Source organism: Bos taurus, chromosome 8 (assembly GCF_002263795.3).
Source record: "Bos taurus isolate L1 Dominette 01449 registration number 42190680 breed Hereford chromosome 8, ARS-UCD2.0, whole genome shotgun sequence".
NCBI classification, from domain to species: domain Eukaryota; kingdom Metazoa; phylum Chordata; class Mammalia; order Artiodactyla; family Bovidae; genus Bos; species Bos taurus.
Genome location: NC_037335.1, coordinates 28,643,307 through 28,669,587, shown reverse-complemented (window position 1 = coordinate 28,669,587; position 26,281 = coordinate 28,643,307). Strand labels below are relative to the sequence as shown.

General features: G+C 37.8%; 1 protein-coding gene and 1 long non-coding RNA gene across 9 annotated transcripts in view; one reads left to right on the top strand and one right to left on the bottom strand.

Moving 5' to 3' along the window:
* Window positions 1-26,281, top strand: part of CCDC171 (coiled-coil domain containing 171) — a 341,254-nt gene that overhangs the window by 102,583 nt on the left and 212,390 nt on the right. For all 8 annotated transcript variants that reach the window (XR_009495531.1, XM_003586376.6, XM_059889397.1 and 5 more), the window contains 5 exons: window positions 13,489-13,595; window positions 15,462-15,551; window positions 16,367-16,567; window positions 19,112-19,279; window positions 21,049-21,237. Coding sequence is in view for 7 of the 8 variants with exons in the window: in XM_003586376.6 (XP_003586424.2) it covers window positions 13,489-13,595; window positions 15,462-15,551; window positions 16,367-16,567; window positions 19,112-19,279; window positions 21,049-21,237 (755 nt within the window). In the remaining variant the exon portion in view is untranslated. The remainder of the gene's footprint in view (window positions 1-13,488; window positions 13,596-15,461; window positions 15,552-16,366; window positions 16,568-19,111; window positions 19,280-21,048; window positions 21,238-26,281) is intronic.
* LOC132345939 (uncharacterized) lies at window positions 14,706-22,505 on the bottom strand. Its single transcript, XR_009495532.1, has 3 exons — window positions 22,317-22,505; window positions 19,135-19,547; window positions 14,706-14,916 (listed from the first exon to the last, which is right to left on the bottom strand). It is a non-coding gene; the product is annotated as an uncharacterized lncRNA (long non-coding RNA).

Genomic DNA, 26,281 nt, shown 5'->3' with positions numbered 1-26,281 from the left:
AACTGAACTGAACTTCTTTCTTGCTGGTTTGTGGTATCACATCATATCCTTTTTGTTCTCTTAACCTGCTTACATTTCTGTAAAATCTTCATTAAATTTTTTTCCCAGTGAACTCTTCTGACTATGCCAGTTCTTCCCTTTGATACTTGACTATTTACATACCTGCTCTGAACTTGATTTTATTCTTGCTCTTGGCTTCCATCAAATAGCCCTCTATAACCATAATGGACTCTCTTTCTGTCCATACCAGCTCAAGTTGGAATTTTGCCACTTAACCAAGAGGGATATTATTAATAAACTTTATTGCTCAACATTTTGTGGAAGAGCCTGAACAATTATGATTGCCTACTGTGTCAACCCTGGGTTCAGCTACACAAAGATGACTAAATAATTTGTTCCTCCCTACCTCTCTCCCTTTTTTCCCCATGGCACTTATTACTGTTAAGCATTTCTGCCAGACTATGTGGTACATTTTTTATTATATCTGTATTGTCAAGGTTCTCTGGAAAAATAGAACCAATAAGATTATATAGATACACACAAGAGTCGAGATATTGGAGTTTGCACACATGGTTATAGAGGCTAGGAAATCTTGTGATCTTTCCTCTGCAAGCTGAAGGACCAGGAAAGGCAGTAATATAATTCAATGTGAGTCTGAAGGCCTGAGAAACTGGGGGTTCCTGGGGGTCCAGGAACCAGGAGTAGGATGTCTGAGGGCAGGAAAAGATGGAAGTCTCAGTTTAGGAAAAAAGAGAATTTTCCGTTCTTTCCTTTTGTTCTTTGGGATTGGAGGAGGAGAGGGCTAAGAGTGGGGGGTAGGTAAGGGAAGTCAACAGATTGGATATTGCCTCCCCTACCCACGTTGGTGAGGGCACATCTTCTTTACTTAGTCTACTGATTCAAATGCTAATATGTCCCAGAAACACTCTCATGGACACATCCAAAAGTGATTTACTGGTTTTCTGGGCATCCTTTAGCCCGGTCAAGTTGGCAATAAAATCAACCATCTCAATATCCAAGCTCCATGAGGGCAAGGATCTTTGTCTCTTTCATTTACTAAAGAGTTTTAAGCAGGTAGACAATACTTGGCACAAAGGAAGCACTCAAATATTTTTTCAATGAATAAAAGCATGAATGAGTTAACAGTAGGTCAATATTGTATTTTAAACGATAATTTTTGAGGTTATAAAGGTAGTCATGGAATCTCTTTCAAGATTTTAGCAGCTTTTTGGGTAGCAGTTCATAAAGAGTCGCCAAGAAGACTGACTTTCTATCTTCAGTGGAAATGACGTCACCGTCTTTCATGCCTTATGGAAATGCCACCTTGATTGCTTACTATTATTAGATAAGATGACCTCAATTTAATCAATCATGGACATTTATTTCCTATTTCTGCCTTCTACTTTCTGCTGAAATTGCTATACAACAGCTACTCCTAACTCATTTTTTTTCCGATAGAAATGCTTAGTGTGTATAAGGGAGAAGTCCTTTCCGACTTTGAACCCATGTAGTCTTTCTGCCTCAAGTGTTGCTTCCTACTATGGTTTTACGGTTTCACCTCTAGAATGTGACTTTTCCTTCATTAGGTTCATGAAAGAAAGTTTTTGTTCTAATTCATTCTTGAATCCTCCTCAGGCAGCTTGACTTTTGTGTAGACTGAGACAAAAGCCCCTCCAACCTTCTTCAACCTTTCCTTCCTTGAGGAAATCATTTGTAATACTCCAGAAGTATCCTTTTGCTTTCTACTAGGAGAGGCTGAAGGGCCCTAGGAAATAATAGCAAGAACATATGGTGCCTTTAGGTATGTATATATCACCCAGGAGTCGGGCAGCTTCAGGGACTATTCTTAAGAAAATCAGGACGTCACGTGGTACTTTCCTCTCATCTCTCCTTTTGCCTAGATCTAGTATCTTCTTGAGACTTTTACTTGTCCTCAGGATCCTTGTGGCTGGCACCTTTTAATTAGAGGCTCATGGGTTACTGAGAGACTGAGGATGTCTGTAAGAGCAGCACACAGGTCTCCTTTGGTGTCATTTGCCAGTGTCTTCTTGCTTACTCCCCTTACCTCCCAGTTCACTGAGGTTTACAAACCAAGCTTGTCCTACTTTATCATGCTCAAAGCTTTGATTTGTGAAATCCAAGGGAGCGACCGCAGTAAGAGGGCTCAACATTTCTAACAGTCAGTGTGCTCACTAACTAATCACACAATTAAGGTGACTGAGAAATAGGGGACCCAGGAGAGCCAGTCTGACTCCGAAGGCCTGAGAAACAGGAGACCTGATGGTGTAAGTTCCAGTCTGAATCTGAGTCCAAAGGCAGGAGAAGACTGATTTCCAGCTTGAAGGTGGTCAGGTGGACAGAAAGAATCCTTTCTTACTTCGCCTTTTGTTCTATTTGGGCCTTCAGTGGAGTGGGTGAGGCCCACCCACATTGGGGAGGGCTGTCCGCTTTACTCAGTCTGCTGATGCAAATGTCAGTCTCGTCCAGAAATAGCCTCATAGACACACCCAGAAATAATTTTTAACTGAATATCTGGGCCTGTAGCCCAGTCAAGTTTACACATAAAATTTTTCTGTGCTATGCTTAGTTGCTTGGTCGTGTCTGACTCTTTTGTGACCCCATGGACTGTAGCTGCCATGCTTCTTTGTTCATGGGGATTCTTCAGGCAAGAATACTGGAGTGGATTGCCATGCCTGCCTCCAGGGGATCTCATCAACCCAGGGGTCAAACCCAGGTCTTCTACTCCCACATTGCAGGAAGATTCTTTACAGACTGAGCCACCAGGGAAGCTCATAAAAGTAACTACCAGCTTTTCTCTGGCCAGCAAGTCCCTCATAACCATCATGTTACTTTCTGTTTCTCTGAATTTGACTACTTTAGATATCTCTTATATTGAAATCATATATTATCTTTTCATGATTGACTTGTTTTACTTAGCAAAATATCCTCCAGGTTCATCCATATTATGGCATGTGACAGGAATTCCTTTTTAAGGCTGAATAATACTCCATTGTCCAACAGAGGCAGAAGAGATTAAGAAGAGGTGGCAAGAATACACAGAACTATACAAAGAAGGTCTTAATGACCTGGATAACCATGATGGTGCAGCCACTTACCTAGAGCCAGACATCCCGGTGTGAAGTCAAGGGGGCCTTAGAAAGCATTAGTACAAATAAAGCTAGTGGAGGTGATGGAATTCCAGCTGAGTTATTTAAAATCCTAAAAGATGATGCTGTTAAAGTGCTGCACCCAATCTGTCAGCAGATTTGGAAAACTCAGCAGTGGCCACAGTATTGGCAAAGGTCAGTTTTCATTCCAGTGCCAAAGAAGGACAGTGCCAGAGAATATACAAACTACCATATAGTTGCATTCATTTCACATGCTAGCAAGGTTATGCTCAAACTCCTTCAACCTAGGCTTTAGTAGTACATGAACCAAGAACTTACAGATGTACATGCTGGGTTTAGAAAAGGCAGAGGAACCAGAGATCAAATTGCCAACACTTGTTGGATCATAGAGAAAGCAAAGGAATTCTAGAAAAGCATATCCTGCTTCATTGACTACTCTAAAGCTTTTGACTGTTTGGATCACAACAAACTATGAAAAATTCTTAAAGAGATGGAAATACCAGACCACCTTACCTGTCTCCTGAGAAACCTGTATGTGGATCAAGTAGCAACATTTAGAATCAGACATGGACCAGCAGTCTGGTTCAAAATTGGGAAAGGAGTATGACTAGGCTGTATATTGTCACCCTGCTTATTTAACTTCTGTGCAGAGTACATCATGGGAAAGCTGGGCTGGATCGAGCACAAGCTGGAATCAAGATTGCTAGGAGAAATATAAACAACTTCAGATATATAGATGATACCACTCCAATGACAGAAGGCAAAGAGGAACTAAAGAGCCTCTGGATGAGGGTGAAAGAGGAGAATGAAAAAACTGGCTCGAAACTCAGCATCCAAAAAACTAAGATCGTGGCATCCAGCCCCATCATTTCATGGCAAATAGAAGGGGAAAAAGTGGAAAGAGTGACAGCTTTTATGTTCTTGGGCTCCAGAATCACTGCAGATAGTGACTGTGGCCATGAAATTAAGACACTTGCTCCTTGGAAGAAAAGCTATGACAAACCTAAACAGTGTATTAAAAAGTGGAGACATCTCCTTCCCAACAAAGGTGCTTTGGTTCATAGAGAAAACCACAGTCAACCATAGTCAAAGCTATGGTTTTCTCAGTAGTCATGTATACATGTGAGAGTTGAACCAAAAGAAGGCTGAGCACTGAAGAATTGATGCTTTCAAATTATGGTACCAGAGAGGACTTTTGAGAGTCCCTGGGACTACAAGGAGATCAGACCAGTCAATCCTAAAGGAAATCAACCCTGAATATTCATTGGAAGGACTGATGCCAAAGCAGAAGCTCCAGTGCTTTGGCCATATAATAGGAAGAACCGACTCATTGGAGAAGACCTGGATGCTGAGAAAGATCGAAGGCAGGGGAAGAAAGAGGTGACAGAGGCTGAGATGGCTGGATGGTATCACTGACTCAGTGGGCATGAGTTTGAGCAGTCTTTGGGAGATAGTGAAGGACAGGGAAGTCTGGCATGCTGCAGTCCATTATGTCACAAAGAGTTGGACATGGCTTAATGACTGAACAACAACAAGACTCCAATGTTATGTATTTGTCACATTTTATCTATCAATTTATCTGTTGATGGACCTTTGGGTTGCTTCCATCTCTTGGCTATTTTGAGTAGTGCTGTTATTAACATGGGTATAGAAATATCTCTGCTAGGCTCTGCTTTCAGTTCCTTTGGATATACGGAAGTGGGATTGTTTGTCCATTAACTGTTTAAATAACTTTTTTGGTCACACCATGTCACACATGGTGACATGTATGATCTTAGTTCCCTGACCAAGGATTGAACCCAGTGAGTTCTATGTAAATGAGCCCATTTCCATAGTACTTAATTTGCTATGAAATGAGTTCCTTGGTCAGAAGCAATGCTGTGGGATACATGATGGTGAATAAGACATTTTGTAAATTCGTGGATGACAATTTCAGCAGAAATATTGTGATCAGGGAAGGAAAATGCCTTTCTAGAGTAAATGTCTAGTAAGAATGAGTATTGCTTATTCCATGATGGAAATGACTTAATATAATCAACTTGCCATCAGGTAGATGGCTGGTGCGTCAGGAGTGGTGGCATATCATGGATTCAGTGTTTGTCTTTGGTATCGATAGAGCTGGCACTTAACAGGAATTGTAAACCTGACAGCCTTGGTGAGTGAAGATCCATGCTGCCAAGCCCATGCCTTCCCTCTACTCTTGCTGCTGTGACTCCTGTGTTGTAGGGGTGACAAAGATGAGCAGGGAGAAAAGTGACTGGGAAAATATGCTAGCTGACACCCACAACCAGTCCATTCTGAAGGAGATCAGCCCTGGGATTTCTTTGGAAGGATGATGCTAAAGCTGAAACTCCAGTACTTTGGCCACCTCATGCAAAGAGTTGACTCATTGGAAAAGATTGGGGACGACAGAGGATGAGATGGCTGGATGGCATCACTGACTCGATGGACGTGAGTCTGAGTGAACTCCGGGAGTTGGTGATGGACAGGAAGGCCTGGCGTGCTGTGATTCATGGGGTCGCAAAGAGTCGGGCACGACTGAGCGACTGATCTGATCTGATCTGATCTGACACCCACAGAATACTTCATTTTGTTCTCCTGATTATTAAGATCCTCCTCCACCTCAGTTGATCGGGGCATAGTGCCCATCTCAAGAGGTCTGTCCACACACTTGCTCAGACCACCTTGGGACCGGTTTTCCTATCATCTTTTGGAGTCCCTGACCATTCAGCCAATCTGCTAGCTACTACCTCCAGATTAGTGTATATTTGTGCCTTTGATCATCTCTCATTCCAGACAAAATGATAGTCAAGTCCAGTACTTGAAGTTTTGCATACTGGGGGGATTTTTGCTTCATCACCATCCATCAAGGCCACCCTTGAATAGGGCTGTCTTGATGCAGCTGTCTACTTTTTTTTGTTAAAGTTAATTAGTTTCTGGCTGCACTCTGAGTCTGCATTGTTGCACGAAGTCTTTTTCTAGTTGTAGCTAGTGGGGGCTACTCTTTAGTTACAGTGTGTGGACTTCGTATTATGGTGGCTTCTCTTGTTGCAGAGCTCGGGCTCTAGAGTGCAGACTCAGTACTTGTGGCATATAGGCTTCACAGCATGTGGAATCTTCCTGGACCAGGGATTGAGGATATGTCCCTTGCATTGGCAGGCAGATTCTTAACCACTGGACCACCAGGGAAGTCCAATACTTTTGAGTAATGTCAGCATATCATACAGAAACATCTATATAACAAGCCCATTCTCTCCACCCCGCCCCCCTACCCCCGACATTAGTCAACTGGTTATCGGGAACTTGTCCACAGGTTCAGGATATAGGTTAAGACAGAAGAAGCAATGTAACAAGAATAGGAAATCTGGATTACTTATTCACGCAGCTTGCTTGTGCCTGCAGGATTTGTTTGAACCCAGTTTTGTATATTGGAGAAGGCAATGGCACCCCACTCCAGTACTCTTGCCTGGAAAATCCCATGGACGGAGGAGCCTGGTGGGCTGTGGTCCATGGGGTCGCTAAGAGTCGGACACAACTGAGCGACTTCACTTTCACTTTTCACTTTCATGCATTGGAGAAGGAAATGGCAACTCACTTCAGTGTTCTTGCCTGGAGAATCCCAGGGACGGGGGAGCCTGGTGGGCTGCAGTCTGTGGGGTCGCACAGAGTCGGACACGACTGAAGCGACTTAGCAGTAGCAGCAGTTTTGTATATACCACCTTCCTTTGAGATAGAGTGCTATCATGAATACTCAAATTAATGGGGTTGGTGGATCTGACAGTAACCATTTCATTGTGGGCAACTCAGGTCACATGCTAAACTGGGGAGTGTGAATGCAGTGTCTGCTAAGGACCAGTAGCGAGTCAAAAGCTGATATTCAAGAGAATACTTATCTGTAGAGGATTGCTTGCTTTTTTCCCAAATTCTAAAATCTTATACTATCATTCGCCTGTAAGGACCTGCCAAACTTGGCCTGCTTAAACTCAAGCCGTCAGAATAATATCATCAACTTGGTAGAGAATGAAATGGAACACTTGATGTCTTCCAGAATGGAGAGCTGATGGAGATTTCTATACACTGGATTATGCTAGAGTTGATGTGGTTCTGAGGTAGGGTCGTGAGGGTACATTGCTGGTCCTGCAAGCAGAAAGAAACTGTTTTGGTGGTTTTTATTAAAAGGATAGAAGAAATAGCCTCATTCCAGTTTCCAGGAAATGGATTGATTTACTCCAACAATGAAACTACATCTGTAACTGCAGCTGTAATTGGAATCATGTGTGATTATGCTTTCAGTAATTCACTGTCATTTCTTAAGACCCATCTGTACTCTGCACTAGCCAGATAGATGAGTTGAATGCTGATGTGGTTGGAATCACCACCCTTTATCATCTTTCACAGAGGCACTAACCTCTGCAGTCTCTCTAGGAATGTGGCTTTACTTTTGATTTACTATTTGGGTAGATCAGAGTTTTGGTGACTTCCATTTACTTTTTTTCCTGTTTTCCTCTGTTAGCTCCTCATTCTGTGGGTCAGGTAACTAATATGGGCATTGTGCCAGTTTCTGCATTTGTCTTTGATAACAACACAGTCCGAAGTGGGAAAACAACTGTGTGGGTTCACCTCGGGCCCACTGAAGCTAGACTTTAACCGAAGCTTTCTTGTATAAGCTCCTCTCCTAACTAGTGAACCACAGTAGCATATTAGCTCTCCAGGAATTAGAGTCAGTTCCAATCCAATGCCCAGTTATCCGAGGTATGTGTAACTCCCCTTCCCCAGCATGTTTCTTGGAGGAAGGCTAGGAGATAGATTTGCAGTATGATCTTTTTGCACAGGATCGTTTGGGTTCCTAAAGGGGATCTACTGGCACTGGGTCTGTGAACAAAGTCAAGTCAGAATTGGTTGAGGGCCAAGATGTCTTTTGTATAGATTTAACTTCTACTTCTGGTAATCAGACCCAGAACTTTTCTGGCTTTTCATCTTTTTTTTTTTTAATTAATGTATTTTTAAAATTTTATTTTTAAACTTTACAATATTGTATTGGTTTTGCCATATATCAACATGAATCCACCACAGGTATACACGTGTTCCCCATCCTGAATCCTCCTCCCTCCTCCCTCCCCGTACCATCCCTCTGGGTCGTCCCAGTGCACCAGCCCCAGGAATGCAGTATCATGCATCGAACCTGGACTGGCGATTCGTTTCATGTATGATATCATACATGTTTCAATGCCATTCTCCCAAGTCGTCCCACCCTCTCCCTCTCCCACAGAGTCCTAGATGTCCATCAGCAGATGAATGGATAAGAAAGCTGTGGTACACATACACAATGGAGTATTACTCAGCCATTAAAAAGAATACATTTGTCTGTGCTGCGACAAGAGAAGCCATGGCAACAAGAAGTCCAAGAACCACAGTGAAGAGTAGCCCCCACTGGTGGCAACCAGAGAAAGCCCTTGTACAGCAACGAAGACCCACCACAGCCAAAATAGAAAACTAAATAAATAAATCTTTTAAAAAAGAAAAAAAAAAAAAAAGAATACATTTGAATCAGTTCTAATGAGGTGGATGAAACTGGAGCCTATTATACAGAGTGAAGTAAGCCAGAAAGAAAAACACCAATACAGTATACTAATGCATATATATGGAATTTAGAAAGATGGTAACAATAACCTTGTATACGAGAACTTTTTTACTTATACGAGTTGAGTAACGTTCAAATAGAGCGCCTATCTGTTTTAGTCCCAGGAATACTGTGATCAGTAGCCAATGCTAGTGATCTCTGTGGGTAAAACCATTTTGTTTATTACTTCGAATCCACTGCCCGTTATGATAACCATATCCATTTTGTCACTGCAAGTTGAGGCCACCACTTGACCTTGTCACTTGAGATTCCAAGATCTTCACTGAACCCAGCTTGGTGGCATCATTTTCCACTGTTAATCCATGGCTCTCCAGCTACTGCGCCTAGATGCCCACCAGGCTACAGAGCTCATCAAGGATGCTCAGCCCCTTCCCCACCCCCAACACATTTCTTAAACCTTGGTAAAGGAGGTATTTTTTGAACTCTTCCTGGGGACATAGTGGGTGGGTGAGTAGGATTTACATAATACTGTCTGTATGTGAGGGAAGTTATAAGCCATTTTTTTTTTTTTAACTCCAGGATGGGAACCAATGTTTGCAAGATAATGAAGATGTTTATGATCTCAGTAAATAAGATGAGTTAATATATGGAATGTAGTCTGAGCTTGTAAAATATAACTGCCAACAAAATGTTTATATTCAGTGCTTTTAGAATGAAAAAGGGATTTTCTTAGTCATAATTGTATTAAATATTTATATTTTCTCAGGTGAAAAACCCATTTTAATGTTATTTTCTGTGTTTTATTACATGATTAAAAATCAGTATTAAACAACAGGGTTTTGTTTTCTTTTTTTCTATTCTGAGGATGAATATGACTATTCATGTTCTATAGTAGATAGAGTCTTTTATTTTATATTCTGTCCATTTCTTGTTTTTAAAATAATTTTATTTATTTATTTATTTTTGGCATTCTTGGGTCTTCAGTGCTGCACAGGCTGTTTTCTAGTTGCGGCGAGCAGGGGTCACTCCTAGGTTACTTTCTAGCTCTCTCTTCTCACCACTGCTGGTGAGTGGTACATGGGCTTCTCATTGCAGGGGCTTCTCTTGTTGCAGAGCATGGGCTCTAGGGTGTGTGGGCTCAGTAGTTGTGGTTTGCAGGCTCTAGGGCACAGGCTCAATAGTTGTGGTATATAGGCTTAGTTGTTACGTGGTATGTGGGATCTTCCTGGATCAGGGATCAAACTTGTGTCTCCTGCATTGACAGGCAGATTCTTTACCACTGAGCCACCTAGGAAGTCCTGTCCATTATTTCTTAATAATTGAGGTCTTGTAGGATACTTAAGTAGAGAGAATGGTTGACAAGGTGGAGGAAATAGACTCACCTCAGATCAGATCAGTTCAGTCGCTCAGTCGTGTCCGACTCTTTGCGACCCCATGAATCGCAGCACGCCAGGCCTCCCTGTCCATCACCAACTCCCGGAGTTCACTCAGACTCACGTCCATAGAGTCAGTGATGCCATCCAGTCATCTCATCCTCTGTCATCCCCTTCTGCTCCTGCCCCCAATCCCTCCCAGCATCAGAGGCTTTTCCAATGAGTCAACACTTCGCACGAGGTGGCCAAAGTACTGGAGTTTCAGCTTTAGCATCATTCCTTCCAAATAAATCCCAGGGCTGATCTCCTTCAGAATGGACTCTCCTTGCAGTCCAAGGGACTCTCAAGAGTCTTCTCCAACACCACAGTTCAAAAGCATCAATTCTTCGGTGCTCAGCCTTCTTCACAGTCCAACTCTCACATCCATACATGACCAATGGAAAAACCATAGCCTTGACTAGACGAACTATTGTTGGCAAAGTAATATCTCTGCTTTTGAACACGCTATCTAGGTTGGTCATAACTTTCCTTCCAAGGAGTAAACGTCTTTTAATTTCATGGCTACAGTCACCATCTGTAGTGATTTTGGAGCCCAGAAAAATAAAGTCTGACACTGTTTCCACTGTTTCCCCATCTATTTCCCTTGAAGTGGTGGGACTGGATGCCATGATCTTCATTTTCTGAATGTTGAGCTTTAAGCCAACTTTTTCACTCTCCACTTTCACTTTCATCAAGAGGCTTTTGAGTTCCTCTTCACTTTCTGCCATAAGGGTGGTGTCATCTGCATATCTGAGGTGATTGATATTTCTCCCGGCAATCTTGATTCCAGTTTGTGTTTCTTTTACTGTTTCTTCTGTGGAACTGTAGGCTACTGAGATGATAGATAACACCATCCTGAAAAACAGTGGTTTATTTGAGTCATGTAAAAATATTTAGTTTTTCAGATTGTTCAAAAGGGAACATTTAAATGGAAGGTTTGGACCCTTTCCTTCCATCTCACTCCATTCTGTGGGGTACTAATTCAAGGAAAAGCTTTGTCAAAGTGAACCCGGACTTGACCTTGGAGAAGAAAAGGGCAACCTGCTCCACTGTTCTTGCCTGGAGAATCCCATGGACAGAGGAGCCTGGCAGGTTACAGTTCATGGGGTCACAAAGAGTCGGACATGACTGAGCACCCAGACTTGAAACCTACTTAAAAGTGAGAAAGAGATTGAGACAGGCAGCAGTGACGTGAAAGTACAGGCTGGCACCGTGTAAAGAGACATACGTGGACAGGGACAAGGACAGAGGAACTAAGAAGATTTTGAGTTGGAGTAATGGTACTATAAATGGTTGTGACACATGCTGTTCTTCATTTGCACTTTGACGTTTGAAAAACCATTTATGACTACTGTTAAAATTTTACTTTATTTATTTATTTATTACTGTTCTTCATCTGTGAGTTTTTAGTCCTTTCACTGATAGGATAGTTTAATAGTTTATTGTTTGGGGTGCCAGTAGTGCAGTGATTAGGGCATTATTAGGTTGAATCACATTTTAGTCAGTAAGCTCCTGGGTCCTTTCTTTTTGCTTGTGAACACTGTCATGTGAAGGTACCAGTAAGTACTTCTTTTTATAATGAAGGTGGCCGGGACATAAAGCATACTTTTCACCTCATTTGAACTTTATTGTGAAAGCATTTTCAGGCAGAGAGACTTTATTGTATGTAGAATATAAGATTTGCATGGGTTAGTAAGGAGAGGGCATTTTGTCCCCTTATCCCTCAACAACCATATTATGGCGATTTTATTCTTCTGGATTTCTAAGAGCAAGTTTTCTCCCTTATTGTATAAGCTAACAGATTTCCCGGGTGTCCTTGAATGATTTATTCATGGCCTACTTGTGTAGTAGCAAAAGAAAAGAATTATACATTACATTTTTTTTTTAATCTTGCGCAAGAGAGCAATTTAAAAAAAATATATTTGGTAAGACCTCTAATAAAATTTTTAATGAGTTGTCTCTCCAACTCATAGTCATTCCGAAGAGTACTGTCTCCTTCATTTTCATGGCTGAGGGCACTGCCTTCTTTTTTTCCCCTCTCGCTGGGATATGTGTTGTTTCCACATTACTTTTGGTTTTTCAGTTAATTATTATTCTTTCCTTTAATAAAATTTAAGGTGTACCCATACTTCAGATAGTGTTTACATTATACTTTGGTGAATGTAATGTTTATTAATAATATTTTGTTCAAAATTAAAATAATAATTATCATTAATACTCTGAGGTAAATAAAGTTGTTCTGTTATTAACCAAAGACTATCCCCCCTTTACTCATCCTTTCTTTCCTTTGTTACTGCCTTCTTCCCTCCTCTCCCTAAAGTTCCAGCAACTGAATACTTGAGGAATGGATGAATGAGCTTATGTAATTGTTTACTGTCTCATCTCTTCTTTTTAGATGGTAAATCCCATAAGAACAGATTCCACCACTCTTGTTCACCTCCGTTTGCCTAATGTCTAGGATTAGTACACAGTAGGAATACATTCACACGTTGAATTAGTTGAATGAATGAATCAATGAATAATAAAAAAGTTATTATGAATGCTTCATATCTATATTAATATTTAGATTATAAAATATGAGAGGGAGATTATTACACTTTTAGTATGTTTTAAAATTTGCTACTTATTGTTTTACACTTTATGAGTAATACAATAAGCAGTTTAAAGTAGTTTTTGAAACTAAACTTTTGAAGATTTGGATTAATATTTTAAACTGCATTTAACCATGTGACCTTGATTAACTCAACTAACTTATGTCCTAGCTAAATTAAAATAGTTTGAGAGCATAATGTGGAAATACATTTTTACAATGGGTATCGGTTTTAAGAGTTTTAATTGAAACATGATGTGGGCCTATGTAGATAGTAATAGCATTTTTATAATTTATTTCAAATTGTAACTTGAGAATTTTAAGGATTGAAGAATATCATTTCTAAGCATAACAGAAAATTATGTGCTCTTGGGTTCAGAAATTACTGGTTGAGAAAAATAGGCCTGACTTATCAGAAACACAGGGACCAGAGTAAGTATATTTAACTCTCCCAAACAGTGTTTAGTATAGACTGTTTATTTAATTGTTGGATGACAGGTATGTACAAATACTATAGTTCCTTTGGAAATGGGAAAAAAAAAAGAAAAAAGATCTTATTACAAACTACAGGGTGGACTGAGGTACAAAGTAGCCATAAATTTGTACTTGATATATCATGAACTTAATTTGACCACTCGTTTAGAAATCGATTACTACTTGGCTATGCAGCAGTGTACTTAGAAGAATGAGTCTACTCATGTATCATGATGTCTTTTCAGCTGACTGTTGTCTCTTTGTGACTTTAATGGTATATTTTCATTCTGTATTTTTCTGTAGGCATCCACAAGGACAAAGATAAACCCCCGAGCTTCTCTGTTGTCCTTGAGACTCTGAGACGCACCTTGACAGATTACCAGAACAAGCTGGAAGAGGCATCTAATGAGGTAACACTTGCACTGCTGGGCCCCACACACATGGCCTTCGGCCTGCAGCAGTACGTATTACTCGCTTGTTACAAAGGCCAAAAAGATTGCGAATGTTGATTTGACAGCCTCCCCGATAAAAAAATAATAAGTTGTCTGTCACTGTTTTCTCTGTAAGTGTGGCCTAAAGTCGCGTCTCACTTGTGTTTTTGTAACTCTTCTGTCACACTGCTATTTTCGGAGTTCTAAAGACTGTCACTTCTTGGTCTTCTTAATTTATCTTTTAATTTAATAAAAAAGCTGTGCAACTCAGTTAATATAATATTTAAATGTTAATGTGTTTTCATGAGATTTGGAATAGGTAGTGGACATTTAGGGCTTGTCAATATTTTGGCTTAAGAGTTCTACAAATTGTAGAGATCTTACTGAAAAAGAGAGAAATTAGTTTGCATTCTCTAAAGGGAGTGACTGTTAGAAGTTTTTTAAAAACAAATATCTGCTTGATGTAGCCTGGAGGTTTTGGTTTCCTAATTGAAAAAACTCATGCTTCTATTTATCTTCTCTCTTTTTAAAATTTTTTTTTAATTTACTTATTTTAATTGGAGGCTAATTACTTTACAGTATTGTAGTGTTTTTTTGCCATACATTGACATGAATCGGCCATGGGTGTACATGTTATCTTCTCTTTTGTATTGTTTAATTTGTGGATTGATAATTTTCTTGGGTATTAAAATGCTTTATGAACTTGTGCTTTAAAAATTGAAGAGTTTATTTAGTTACATCTTATCAAATTAGAAAATATGAAATAACTACATTAAATACAGTTAGTAAAACAACAGACAATTTTTCTAACTGAAGACAAGTTACAAAACCTATAATTTAGTATTTATCCCTCTGTGTTTATCTGTTTGTTTCATGTAATACAAAGGCCATGAAACCCTTATATTTCCCATTTCAAAAGAGCTATATTTTACTTTAGTTTGTTAAGGTGAAGAAAGAAGGAAAAGTGAGTTTTCTTAATGCCTTCTGTAATTTTTCAAAAGGCTTAAAAGAAAGTGACCACTGGAATAATTAAATTTCTATAAAGAGCAAACATTGCCGTCTTTCCCAGTGAGACAAGACAACCTGTATTGTTAGTAGTTTATGCACCTTTTCTGAGGCCTAGGTCTGGAAGCTGCAGGGTAAGTAGGAACATATTACCCACAGCGAATTGTTATTTGGGAGGATGAATGTCACATGATCTTCAGCACAGTTGAAAAGTCGACTCAGCAGGCTTTGGCTTAGTAATGCGCTTTGTTGTGAACCAGTGCCAGAGACAGCAGTGGGGAGACCAAGGGGGTGGCTGCAAAGAAAGCAAAAAGAGCAGTCTGACAGAAAGAAGAATGAACTGTCAAAGAAAATAAATCACAAGTGGAGCAGGACCAACTGATGACCTGCCACAAGCCTTCCCAGTAGGACTGCATGTGACCGACCCTGAGGTTGTCATATGGAGTGAGACCTGCGGATACCCTCACGATGCAGAAAGAACAGTCTTCTGCTCTGTCCTTTCTTCTTTCCGTATAGATGCCATTGCTTCTGGCATGTTGGTCCTGTAGGATTTTAAAAATAAAGTTATATTTGTTTACAGTAAGAATGGAATCCTTTATCCAGATAGCTGGTAAAAACACAACGATATCACTGACATTTTAAGCTTGAATGCTTGCTTTTCTTTTTAGCATGTGAACTTGTGACAGAAATTACATAGTTAACCAAAAGAAATACATTTTAAAGATTAAATTACTATCAAAAATTTGTATTTAATAATTGCATAAAAATTTAAAGATTAGCTTTTGAGTTATCCACCCTTGGAAAATATTTTAAAAGTTGCTTACATTTGTTTTTCATCAGCTAAGCAACATGAATAATGCTAAGGAAAAGGCATCGAATGAGCTTGACTCTACCAAACAGAAGATAGAATCTCACACTAAAAATATAAAGGTATTATAATTTAGAATAACTTTTTCCTGTTGTGTTAAGTAACTCATATAATTATCTAGGGAATATTTTTAAGGAGAGCTATATGAAAATATATCTTCCTATTTTTTATTAAGTATGTCTAGATACAGCTTACAATTTTTTTATTGTTGATCAAAATAAGAATGATTTTTCATTAAAAAAACTTTATTGGAAATTGTTTTGGTTCAAGGAAAAATTCATTTTCCAGATTTAATGATAGTACCATAGATTCAAAAATTGTTTTAAGATTTGATCCACAGTCAACATATTTTATGTAAGCACATCAGTGCTTGGAGTCAGTTTTCATAATTTTGGAGTGGAGTTATTGTTTTAAGTACATCATGCCTAGTAGTGGGCTGAGACCACACCTAGCTAAGGTCCAGGACAACCGTTTATTTTTTGTGCTGCTTTTATGTACTACATGTTGGCAAAATTATACTAAGGCAACTCTCAGAGTTGGAATTTTTTGGTGTGGGTTCGCGTTGTTTGTCATGGATGTACTTGAATGAAATCTGTTAAGGGTAAGGACTGAAAAGTGAAGCAGAATTTTATGTCACGTATTTGGAATTTGAAATATCATTGGGAAGTAAATGTTCTTATAGTAAATGTAGGAGATTTATTTTTTAAATGTTATTTGAAAGTTTTTGAGCTACCAATTTTTTTTTTTTTTTTTTTTTTAATAATGAGCTGAAAGGAAAACCCTTGTAAAGAGCTTTCTGGAATAAGTTATTTGATTAACATTTTATATTTAAGTGTTATAATCTTCCCACCATCTTTTTGTTTGGTGTCTCCAACAGGATCTTCAGGATAAGCTGGCAGATGTCAGTAAGGAGTTAAGTCATTTACGCACTAAATGTGCAGACAGAGAGGCTCTAATAAACACTCTGAAAGTGGAACTGCAGAATGTGCTGCACTGTTGGGAGAAAGAAAAGGCGCGAGCAGCCCAATCTGAGAGTGAACTTGAGAAGCTTTCCCAGGCTTTCCATAAGGATGCTGAGGTATTACCTGAGACAAGAAGACTGTCAGGAAGGCCTCGCACTAATCTCACTTTTAGAAATTTACATCTATCAAGTGGGTCTTCTTATTTAATTCAAAAAATTCTTCTCAGCTATTTTGAAGTGTTCATGCCAGCTGCAAAACCAGCCATTCCATTACTCTTGTATGATACAATTTTGTGAGAGAAATAAAGTAGTTTAACTGTTTTACCATTTGTACAAGTTGTTTTCTCTATTAGAACATACTCTCTCAAGCAGCTATGCTCCTAACAGTCTTGTGTGTCAGTGACAAAATAATTTTTTTATTTCAGTAGTTAGTAGCCTGATAAGGTGGAAAGAGTCTTTTTTGTAAGCTGAAAGAACTCACTTGGGTAGAGGTACTTCTGTTTACAAACTGTGAATATGGAAAAGCCACATGGTTTGGTCTCTCCACATCTTTGCTTCCTTATTTGCAAAACAGGAATAATATCTACTTTAATAGACAGTTGCCTTATTTTTTTATAATTGTAAGATATTAATCAAAATTTAGAAAAATACAAGTCTCACACAGTTACAAAGTTTATTTGGATGTCCTTGGGAGTTGCCTATCCATGTTAATTTGTTAATGACTTCTTAAAATATGACAGACTCTTCCATACTGTATGAGCCTGTGTGAGTAGAATTGTAATCTTACATTTTCTTTTACCCATGGGACGTAGAGCTAGTCTAGCTAGCATGGAGCTAGTTTATCTGAGTCGTCTTGCATATTGAGTTCATTACTCGAACAAATATGAACATGAATGCCAAGAGAGTAAAAAGGAAACATTCTTCCCACTCTTCTTACAGTCTGGGATTTAAATTGTGTCCACATGAAGGGGCTGGAATTGTTCTACACATCAGATAATGATTAAAGTAAAGGAAACTAGAAGGCTGACTGTATTGTAAAGTCAGCATGTCTACAGGATTGTGGTTGGGTTCAACATGTGTGAATTGATTTTGGATCTTGAGATTCTCTTTTCACGCCAAATGGATGATTGTCATGCATGGTTCATCACAGCCCAAGCAAAAAGGACATGATGGCGACACAATGAATTACCCTTTATGAAGAACTCGATCACTTGGCAAAATGCGGAGAGGGAAGATTGTTAGTGCCTGAGTGTTATGTTTGGTTAGTTATACTTAATAAGATTTTTGAATGTCTCAATTTAGTTGAAAATGCAAAAGGCATCTTTAATTGCTTAAAAAATAAAAATATATAGCATTGTTATAAAGATTCTTCTTATATCTTAATTCAAGTTGTGGATATAGCTATATATTCAAATTTTTTGGGGGGGTTTAAATTGTTATATTTGGAAAAAATCTCAGATGACATATAGAGAGAATGAAAGATATGTATTTTTATATATATTGGAAACTTTCACCACAGCTTCTAACTACAATAAGTTTACATATGCTACATTCAGTTCTTGTCTGGAAGATTAGAATTCCTATTTTTTAAATAGAAATTTAAAATTTCTTTTAAAGGTTTTCCTGTTGGTCTATTAAAAACCTTGAGAGAACTTAGTTTATCTACCTAAAATGCTCGTTTTGCAGCTTCACAATTACCTTTTCTTGAGTTCCATTCTTTGACTTAAAGGATAAAAATGTTTTACAACAAGAGCAATTTGGCATTTTAGTAAGTAAATTCTCTTTTTGTGTTCAAGATGGAAATCAGCTTTTTAATGAATTCTATAGTATAGTGTTTCTAGGTCATTAAACAATGGATGGTTTAGTTACAACAATAGCAATATAATTTGAAAGAATTTTTTTACATATTTTTAATTGAACAGTTTTAAAGCATGTCTTGGGCAGCTATGTCCTTTCTTTTTTTTTTTTGGACTGCTAAGTTTGTGATATTTAAACACCTATAAATGCCCAGTTTGCCAAGTCTGGTATAAACTTCTAAGTGGGGGAAAAATAATGAGCCTATCTTCCATCTCTTTCATATCACTGTCTGCTTTGCCTAAGGGGCTTAGGATAGATTTCTTATAAGTGGTAAGTAAACTAGAATCTCTGGAGGAGGAGGAAAGCTGAGTAATTGTGTGCATGTAAAGTGCAGATATTGGTATAACTTTTTCTTTAACAGTGTTGGATACACTCTATATTTTGGTTTTTTGATTTCACATCTTTTTTGGCAAATGTAAATATAAAATTATGGAATTACCATGTTAACTTCTAGTTAGAAGAGCTTAGAAGCATCTAGTCCAGATACCTCATGTTAAAGCCAAGGAAGGTGAATCCTAAACAGACACTGACTCAGATCATGTCCTCAGTTGTAGCAGAGCTGGCCTCAGAACCCAGGTCTTTTGGCTTCTACACTTGAGATTTTTTACTAAATGTAAGCAATTTAAGTTTCTATCTGATGTTTAACTTTGAATGTTAAAAAAGTCCCCAAGATGACCATATTCCCATACTTGAGTATTTTAATTCCTTTCTAGGATTTTTGACATAAATTCTTTACCACGTGTATTATGTGTTTTACTTCTTACAGTGTTTATATACTGGAATTAATTTCTTTTTTTCTCACAGGAGAAGCTAACCTTCCTTCATACCTTGTATCAGCACTTGATAGCAGGCTCTGTGCTCATAAAACAACCAGAAGGCATGCTGGATAAATTCTCTTGGCCTGAGCTTTGTGCAGTCTTGCAGGAGAATGTTGATGCCCTGATCGTAGACCTCAACAGGGCTAATGAGAAGGTAACTGTCCTCAGGCACCAGATTCCTCTATTAAATTCAGTGACATTTGTCCACATCACAGTATCATTAAGAAGGGCTGACATTCATCTTATTTCAAAAAGAATTTGGGTGTTAATAATTCAATACCATTAATTATGGCTTGTCTACAACTCAGTTTGATGCCATTGCTGTGGGCATGTAAATGTGACTGAAGTCTGTATGAAGTCTCTGAGCTCCACTTTCTGTGCAGGACATGCTAATACTACTAGCCAGTGTTAGCCACAGGGACCTAATTAAAAGAAAATAAATTAATCTTACTGATGAAGCAATTCAAAGAACTTAGTCATTTACATTAATAAACCAACTCTTTATGTTAGCATAAAATAGAAACAAGATACAGTTATTCAAAAACATGATCCTAAAATTCTTTGCTCAGGAAATAATGAGATGTTACTTTAAAAGCACTTAAAATTTAAAAATTATGTTTATGACATGTCTTGTAATAGAACAAACTGTATATTACAAAACCCATTCAGTGCTTTAGATAGTAAGAAGAACATATTGTAGGAGAAAACTGGACTTTCATCACCCCTTTAACATTCACAAACCTAGGAATTCAGTCTTTCAAAAAAAATTTAAAAACCTTCTTTTGGTTATTGAAAATTAAAGTGGCTTAGCAGTCCAATGTATTTCTCTGTTAAAGGTGTTGATTCTTATCCTGAGTCTGTTGAACTAGTTAGAACTATATTTATATGATCTAGTTTCTAGGTCTTAGTTGCAGTGACATTTGCCCTTAAGGGATACAGAGAGGAAAATTGTTCCCTAAGTTTTTTTTTTTTTTTTTAATCTGTTGAAGTAATGAAACAGCATCTTGGCCCAATTTTAGAGCATTTTTATCTTGGTCTGATTGGCAAACAATCATAGGCATTGAGAAGTAGGGTTGAGGAAATAAGGGAATAAATTGTGATAAGTGGAGATACTGTTCTTAGCTGTGAATGTGTACATAACAGATTTCCAAATTACTGATAATTGAGTACATGTTTTAGCTCTCTGATGTGGTATTGTATTTTAATAGTTTTTCATAATTTCAAAACATCATTAACTGTCATATATATTAGATGATGAGGATTTGCTTTCCAGTGTTTTGAATGTGAAATAAAAAATGATTGGAACATTCTGCTTTATTATATGTAAAATGTTTGTAGATTTATAAATCTCATTTAAGTACTTCCTTTCCCACTGAAATATCTGAACAGCTTGAGTTTTGGTTCTAGAGGTAAAAATATTCTTCTTAATTTTCTCAGTAAAATTGATTATAGAATAAGTAACTTTGTTAGTTATTGGGGCTTCCCAGGTGGTATAGTGGTAAAGAATCCACCTGCCAATGCAGGAGGTGTGGGTTTGATCCCTGGGTTAGGAAGATCCCCTATAGGAAATGACAACCAGTTTCAATATTCTTGCATGGAAAATGCCATAGACAGAGGAGCCTGGTGGGCTGCAGTCCATGGGGTCACAGAGAGTCAGACACAACTGAGTGACTGAGCACACACATACAATTTTATTGGAGAAAAAGATGTCATCTATACATATAAATGAAACATTTTCTGCTAAAATATAGTTTTGTTCTACTGACTCCTGTTTCTTCATTTATTTTTCATTTTAGCTTAAAATTTTTGTATGATCTTAAGGTATAAAATATAGTATAATATTCTAGAATAGCTTTTGGGGGAGATGATACAAAGAACACATGGGTGAGCATATCTTGTTCTGTATTGCATTTCACCATTTAGATAAGTCATCTAGAGTATATCTGTAAAAACAAGTCCGATACGATGAAAGAGCTTCAGCAAACCCAGGAAGACACCTTTAACAAAGTGGCAGAGCAGATCAAAGCACAAGAGAGCTGCTGGCACAAACAAAAGAAGGAACTGGAGCTGCAGTACTCTGAACTCCTCCTGGAGGTACAGAAGAGGGCACAGGTATGCTACTGCCACAAAGAGCTTGAAAAATGGGATGCTCGATCTTTTACTTTCAAGTGTTTTCTTTTAATACCAATACCAAGTCAGTTAAAGCTTTGGAGAACCACACAGAACTTGCTTGTTTGGGCTACATGTCCATGTGATTGTGCAAAGACACGTACACAAATGGGCATACATGCATATGCACGCACTCAGGTGGATTAAGGATTGTCTCACTTAAGTTTGAAAGTAGATGGGTTTCTGGTTAAAAATGCAGAGATCAATTAAATACTGAAATTGTATTTCCTTCATTTTAAAAATAAAGGTTAAGAAATTCTGGTAAAATATTATCAGTTTTAGTGTAGATATACTTCGATCCAGTTTATTCCATTTGTGGAGATTTATATTAATATGTGAACCATCATTTTAATTCATTTGGGGTTGAAATTTGCTGTAGTTCCTAATGTTGAAGAATTTGAATTATAGTTATAGATCCTATAGCAAAACTATTGGTTGTGAGAGGTAATATGTCCTCTGTGTTGGATTCGATTGAGAACAGAAGTTATGTGTAGTTAACAAAATCATATGTTTGTCTTATACAAGATATTATCAACATACTTTATATTGTTAACTCTCATTCCTGCCCAATGAGAAATAACAATGACCGTCTATACTTTTTTTGTATAGACTTCTCATAGTTGATTCAGTTTTAACCTCTTTATTTGATCCACTCATTCTTATATTGTCAAGTCTAATTAAAAAAAGAAACTGCATTTAAAAAATTTGCCAATAAACAGTTTCCAGTTGCTTAAAGTAAGACCACTCTGTTTTCCCAAGCATATGAGCCCCATATGAAGTTAAGCTTTTCTCTGTGAATTTGAATGAATTCATACTCTCTCTAAAAGTGGCCTTTTGTTCACTACATGCAGGATGCCATGTGATATCTTCTGCATTTTCTACCACTGAAGAGGCCTAAATAAATTTTTTAGAGATAATTTTGACATGCAGTGAACAGATTTTAAGTGTATAGTATGATATTTTGATCAGTGTATGCACCCATGTACCCACTGCCCCATTTAAGACTTAAACATTTTCATTACCTCAGAAAGTTCTCTCGTGCTCTCTTCCGTTAAGTTTCCACTCCCCATAGGCACCCATTGTTCTGATGTTCTGATACCTATCATCATAGATTATTTTCCTTTGTTCTAGAATCATTCAGTGTGTAGTCTTCGGTGGTTGGCTTATTTCCCTCAACATATATATATTTTTAATATTCATGCTTGTTGTATTTATCAGTTCATTCTTTTTTATAGTTGAGTAGTATTCCACTACTCAACTATGGACTGTAGTCTACTAGGCTTCTCTGTCCATGGGATTTTCCAGGCAAGAGTACTGGAGTGGGTTGCCATTTCCTTCTCCAGGGGATCTTCCTGACCCAGGGATCGAACCCAGGTCTCCTGCATTGCAAGCAGACACTTTACTCTTTGAGCCACCAGGGAAGCCCCAGTATTCCACTTTACAATTATACCACAATTTGATAAATTGTGAATTGATGGATATTTGTCTTTTTTCCAGCTTTTGGCTATTGTAAACAAAATTGCTGCAAACATTATTGTTTAACTGTTTTGTTGACATATGTTTTCATTTTGTAGTTAAGAGTGTAGTTTAACTACACTAGTTTATAAGACAGATGTATGTTTATAAAAAACTATCAGACATTTTTTTCCCAAAATGGTTCTATCACTTTATATTTCTGCCATCAGTGTATGAGAATTTTCATTGTTCTATATCCTCTGCAAAGTTTGTCATTGTCAGTCTTTTAAATTTTAGCCATTCTAGTTGTTTTAAAATGGAATTTCATTGTGATTTTCACATTTTCTTGGTGAATATGACGTTGAGCACTTTTTATATTCTTATTGTCATTTACATATTTTCTTTTGTGAAGTGTCTCTTCAGGTGTTTGTACATTAAAAATGTGGGTTGTTTGTGTTTTTATTATTGATTTTCAGAAGTTCTTTATAAATTCTGGATATAATTCTTTATCATACATATGTATCCAAGATATTTTCTTTCAGTATCTTACTTGCCTTTTTATTTTTTAGTATTTATTTTGATGATCACAAGTTTTAAAATTTTGATGAAGTTCAACTTATAAATCTTCTTCTCTTTTGAGTACTTTTCTGTGGTAAGCACTCTTTCTATAGCCCAAGATTCTGAAGATAATGTATCATTTCTTCTAGAGGTTTTATAGTTTTAGCTTTTTTGTCTAGGTCTGTGATCCATCTCAAATTAATTTTTGTGTGTAATGTTAAATGGAAGCTGAGGTTCATTTTCTCTCTGCATTTGTTGTTCCCACACCATTTATTCAAGACTTTACTTTTCCTGATTTAGTATCCCTAGTCCCTTTGAGAAAAAACAACTGACTATATATGGGAACTGCAGGTTTGTTGCATCCCTATGCTTTTGCCTTTTCCAGAATATTATATACATTTTATTTATGTATTTATTTATTGGCTGTGCTGGGTCTTTGTTGCTGCACAGGCTTTTTCTCTAGTTGCAGAGAGTGAGGGCTTGTGTCTAGTTGTGGGTGTGGGCTTCTCATTGCAGTGGCTTCTCTTGTTGCGGAGCACTGGCTCTGGGGCCCATGGGCTTCAGTGGTTTTGGCACGAGAGCTCAGTAGTTGTGGTTCCTGAGCTCTGGAGCACAAGCTCAGTGGTTGTGATGTGTGGGGTAATTACTGTGTGGCATGTGGAAACTTCCCAGACCAGGGATTGAACCTAAGTCTCCTACTTTGGCAAGTGGATTCTTATCCACTTGAGCTATCAGGGAAGCCTCAGTATGTTATATAAGTGAAATCATACAGTATGTAGCATTTTCGGTCTTTCTTCACTCAACAAAATATGTTTGGGAATTGTTCACATTATTGGTTGTATTGGTAGCTCCCTCATTTTTACTGCTGAGTCATATTCCATTGTATGAATGTAGCACTGTTTATCTAGATACTTGCTGATGGGCCTTTGGGTTGTTTTATTTTTTTACAATTATGATTAAACATGCTTTTAACATTCATGGGTAGGTTTTTGTGGATCATTCAATTCAATGCAGTCTCTCAGTCATGTTTGACTCTTTGCAACCCTGTGGACTTCAGCTTGCTAGGCTTCCCTGTCCATCACCAACTCCTGGAGCCTACTCAAACTCATGTCCATAGAGTCAGTGATGCCATCCAACCATCTCATCCTCTGTCGTCCCCTTCTCCTCCTGCCTTCAATCTTTCCCAGCATCAAGGTCTTTTCAAATGAGTCGGTTCTTCACATCAGCTGGCCAGAGTATTGGAGTTTCAGCTTCAGCATCAGTCCTTCCAATGAATACTCAGGATTGATTTCTTTTAGGATTGACTAGTTCGATTTCCTTGCAGTCCAAGGGACTCTCAAGAGTATTCGCCAACACCACAGTTCAAAAGCATCAATTCTTCAGCGCTCAGCTTGCTTTATAGTCCAACTCTCACATCCATACAGGACTACTGGAAAAACCATAGCTTTGATTAGACAGACCTTTGTTGGTAAAGTAATATCTCTGCTTTTTAATATGCTGTCTAGGTTGGTCATAGCTCTTCTTCCAAGGAGCAAGCGTCTTTTAATTTCATGGCTTCAGTTACCATCTGCAGTGACTTTGGAGCCCCCCAAAATAAAGTCTGTCACTGTTCCCATTGTTTCCCCGTCTATTTGCCATGAAGTGATGGGACCAGATGCCATGATCTTAGTTTTCTGAATGTTAAGTTTTAAGCCAACTTTTTCAGTTTTTTGAATGTTGAGTTTTAAGCCAACTTTTTCACTCTCCTCTTTCACTTTCATCAAGAGGCTCTTTAGTTCTTCTTCACTTTCTGCCATAAGGGTGGTGTCGTCTGTGTATCTGAGGTTATTGATATTTTTCCTGGCAGTCTTGATTCCAGCTTGTGCTTCATCCAGCCTGGCATTTCACATGATGTAATCTGCATATAAGTTAAAATTTTTTGGGGGGGGTGGATACTTAGGAGTCTGATTTCTGTTATTATGGTGAGAATGTATTTAACTTTATAAGAAACTATCAAATTGTTTTCCCAAGTGGCTATCATTTTGCCTTCTCACTAGGCTTGTAAGAAGTTCTAATTGCTCTGCATCTGTGCCAGCATGTGGTTTCATCATTTTTTTCTTTTTCTTTTTAGCTATTCTAATAGGTGTATAGTGCTATGTCATTATGGTTTTAATTTAGACTTTCCCTAATGAATAATAATGTTGAGTATTTTTCATATGCTTATTTGCCATCTGTATATCTTTTTTGGTGAGTTATCTATTCATATCTTTTGCCCACTTTGTAATTACGTTGCTTATTTTCTTCTTGCTGAATTTCAAACATTGTTTATATATTCTGGATACAAGTCATTTGTTAGATATGTAATTTGCAAGTATTCTCTCCAAGTCTCTTAAAGAACTTTTGCAGAACAAGTGTTTTAAATTTATAAAGTTCAATTTGATACATTTTTCTTTTATGGCCTGGGCTTTTAGTATTGTATCTAAGGACTCTTTTCCCTAGTACAAGGTCACCAGGATTTCTTCCTGCTTTTTTTCTAGATTTTGTATAGTTTTAGGTTTTACATATAGGTCTGTGATCCATTTTGAGTTAATTTTTGTAAAGAGGTGAGGCTTGGGTTGGTCTTTTTTTTTTTTCCTGCATTTGGATGTCCATGTTCTAGCACTATTTCTTTAAAGACTATCCTTTTTCTACTGAATTGCTTTTGTGCCTTTGTCAGAAATCAGTTGGTTGCATTTGTCCAAGTCTATGTTTTAGACTTTCTCATCTATTACATTTGTTTATATGTATATTCTTTTTTCAGTACCACACTGGTTTGATTTTTGTATTTTTTGGTTGGTCTTGAAATCAGGTAATGTGAACCTTCCAATTTTCTTCATTTCCTATCACTTTTAAAAAATGGGATAAATTCGACATGCAATGTGGTGTAAATTTAAGGTATACATCATAGTACTTTGATATATTAATGTATTGTGATATGGTTGCCTTTGTAATATTT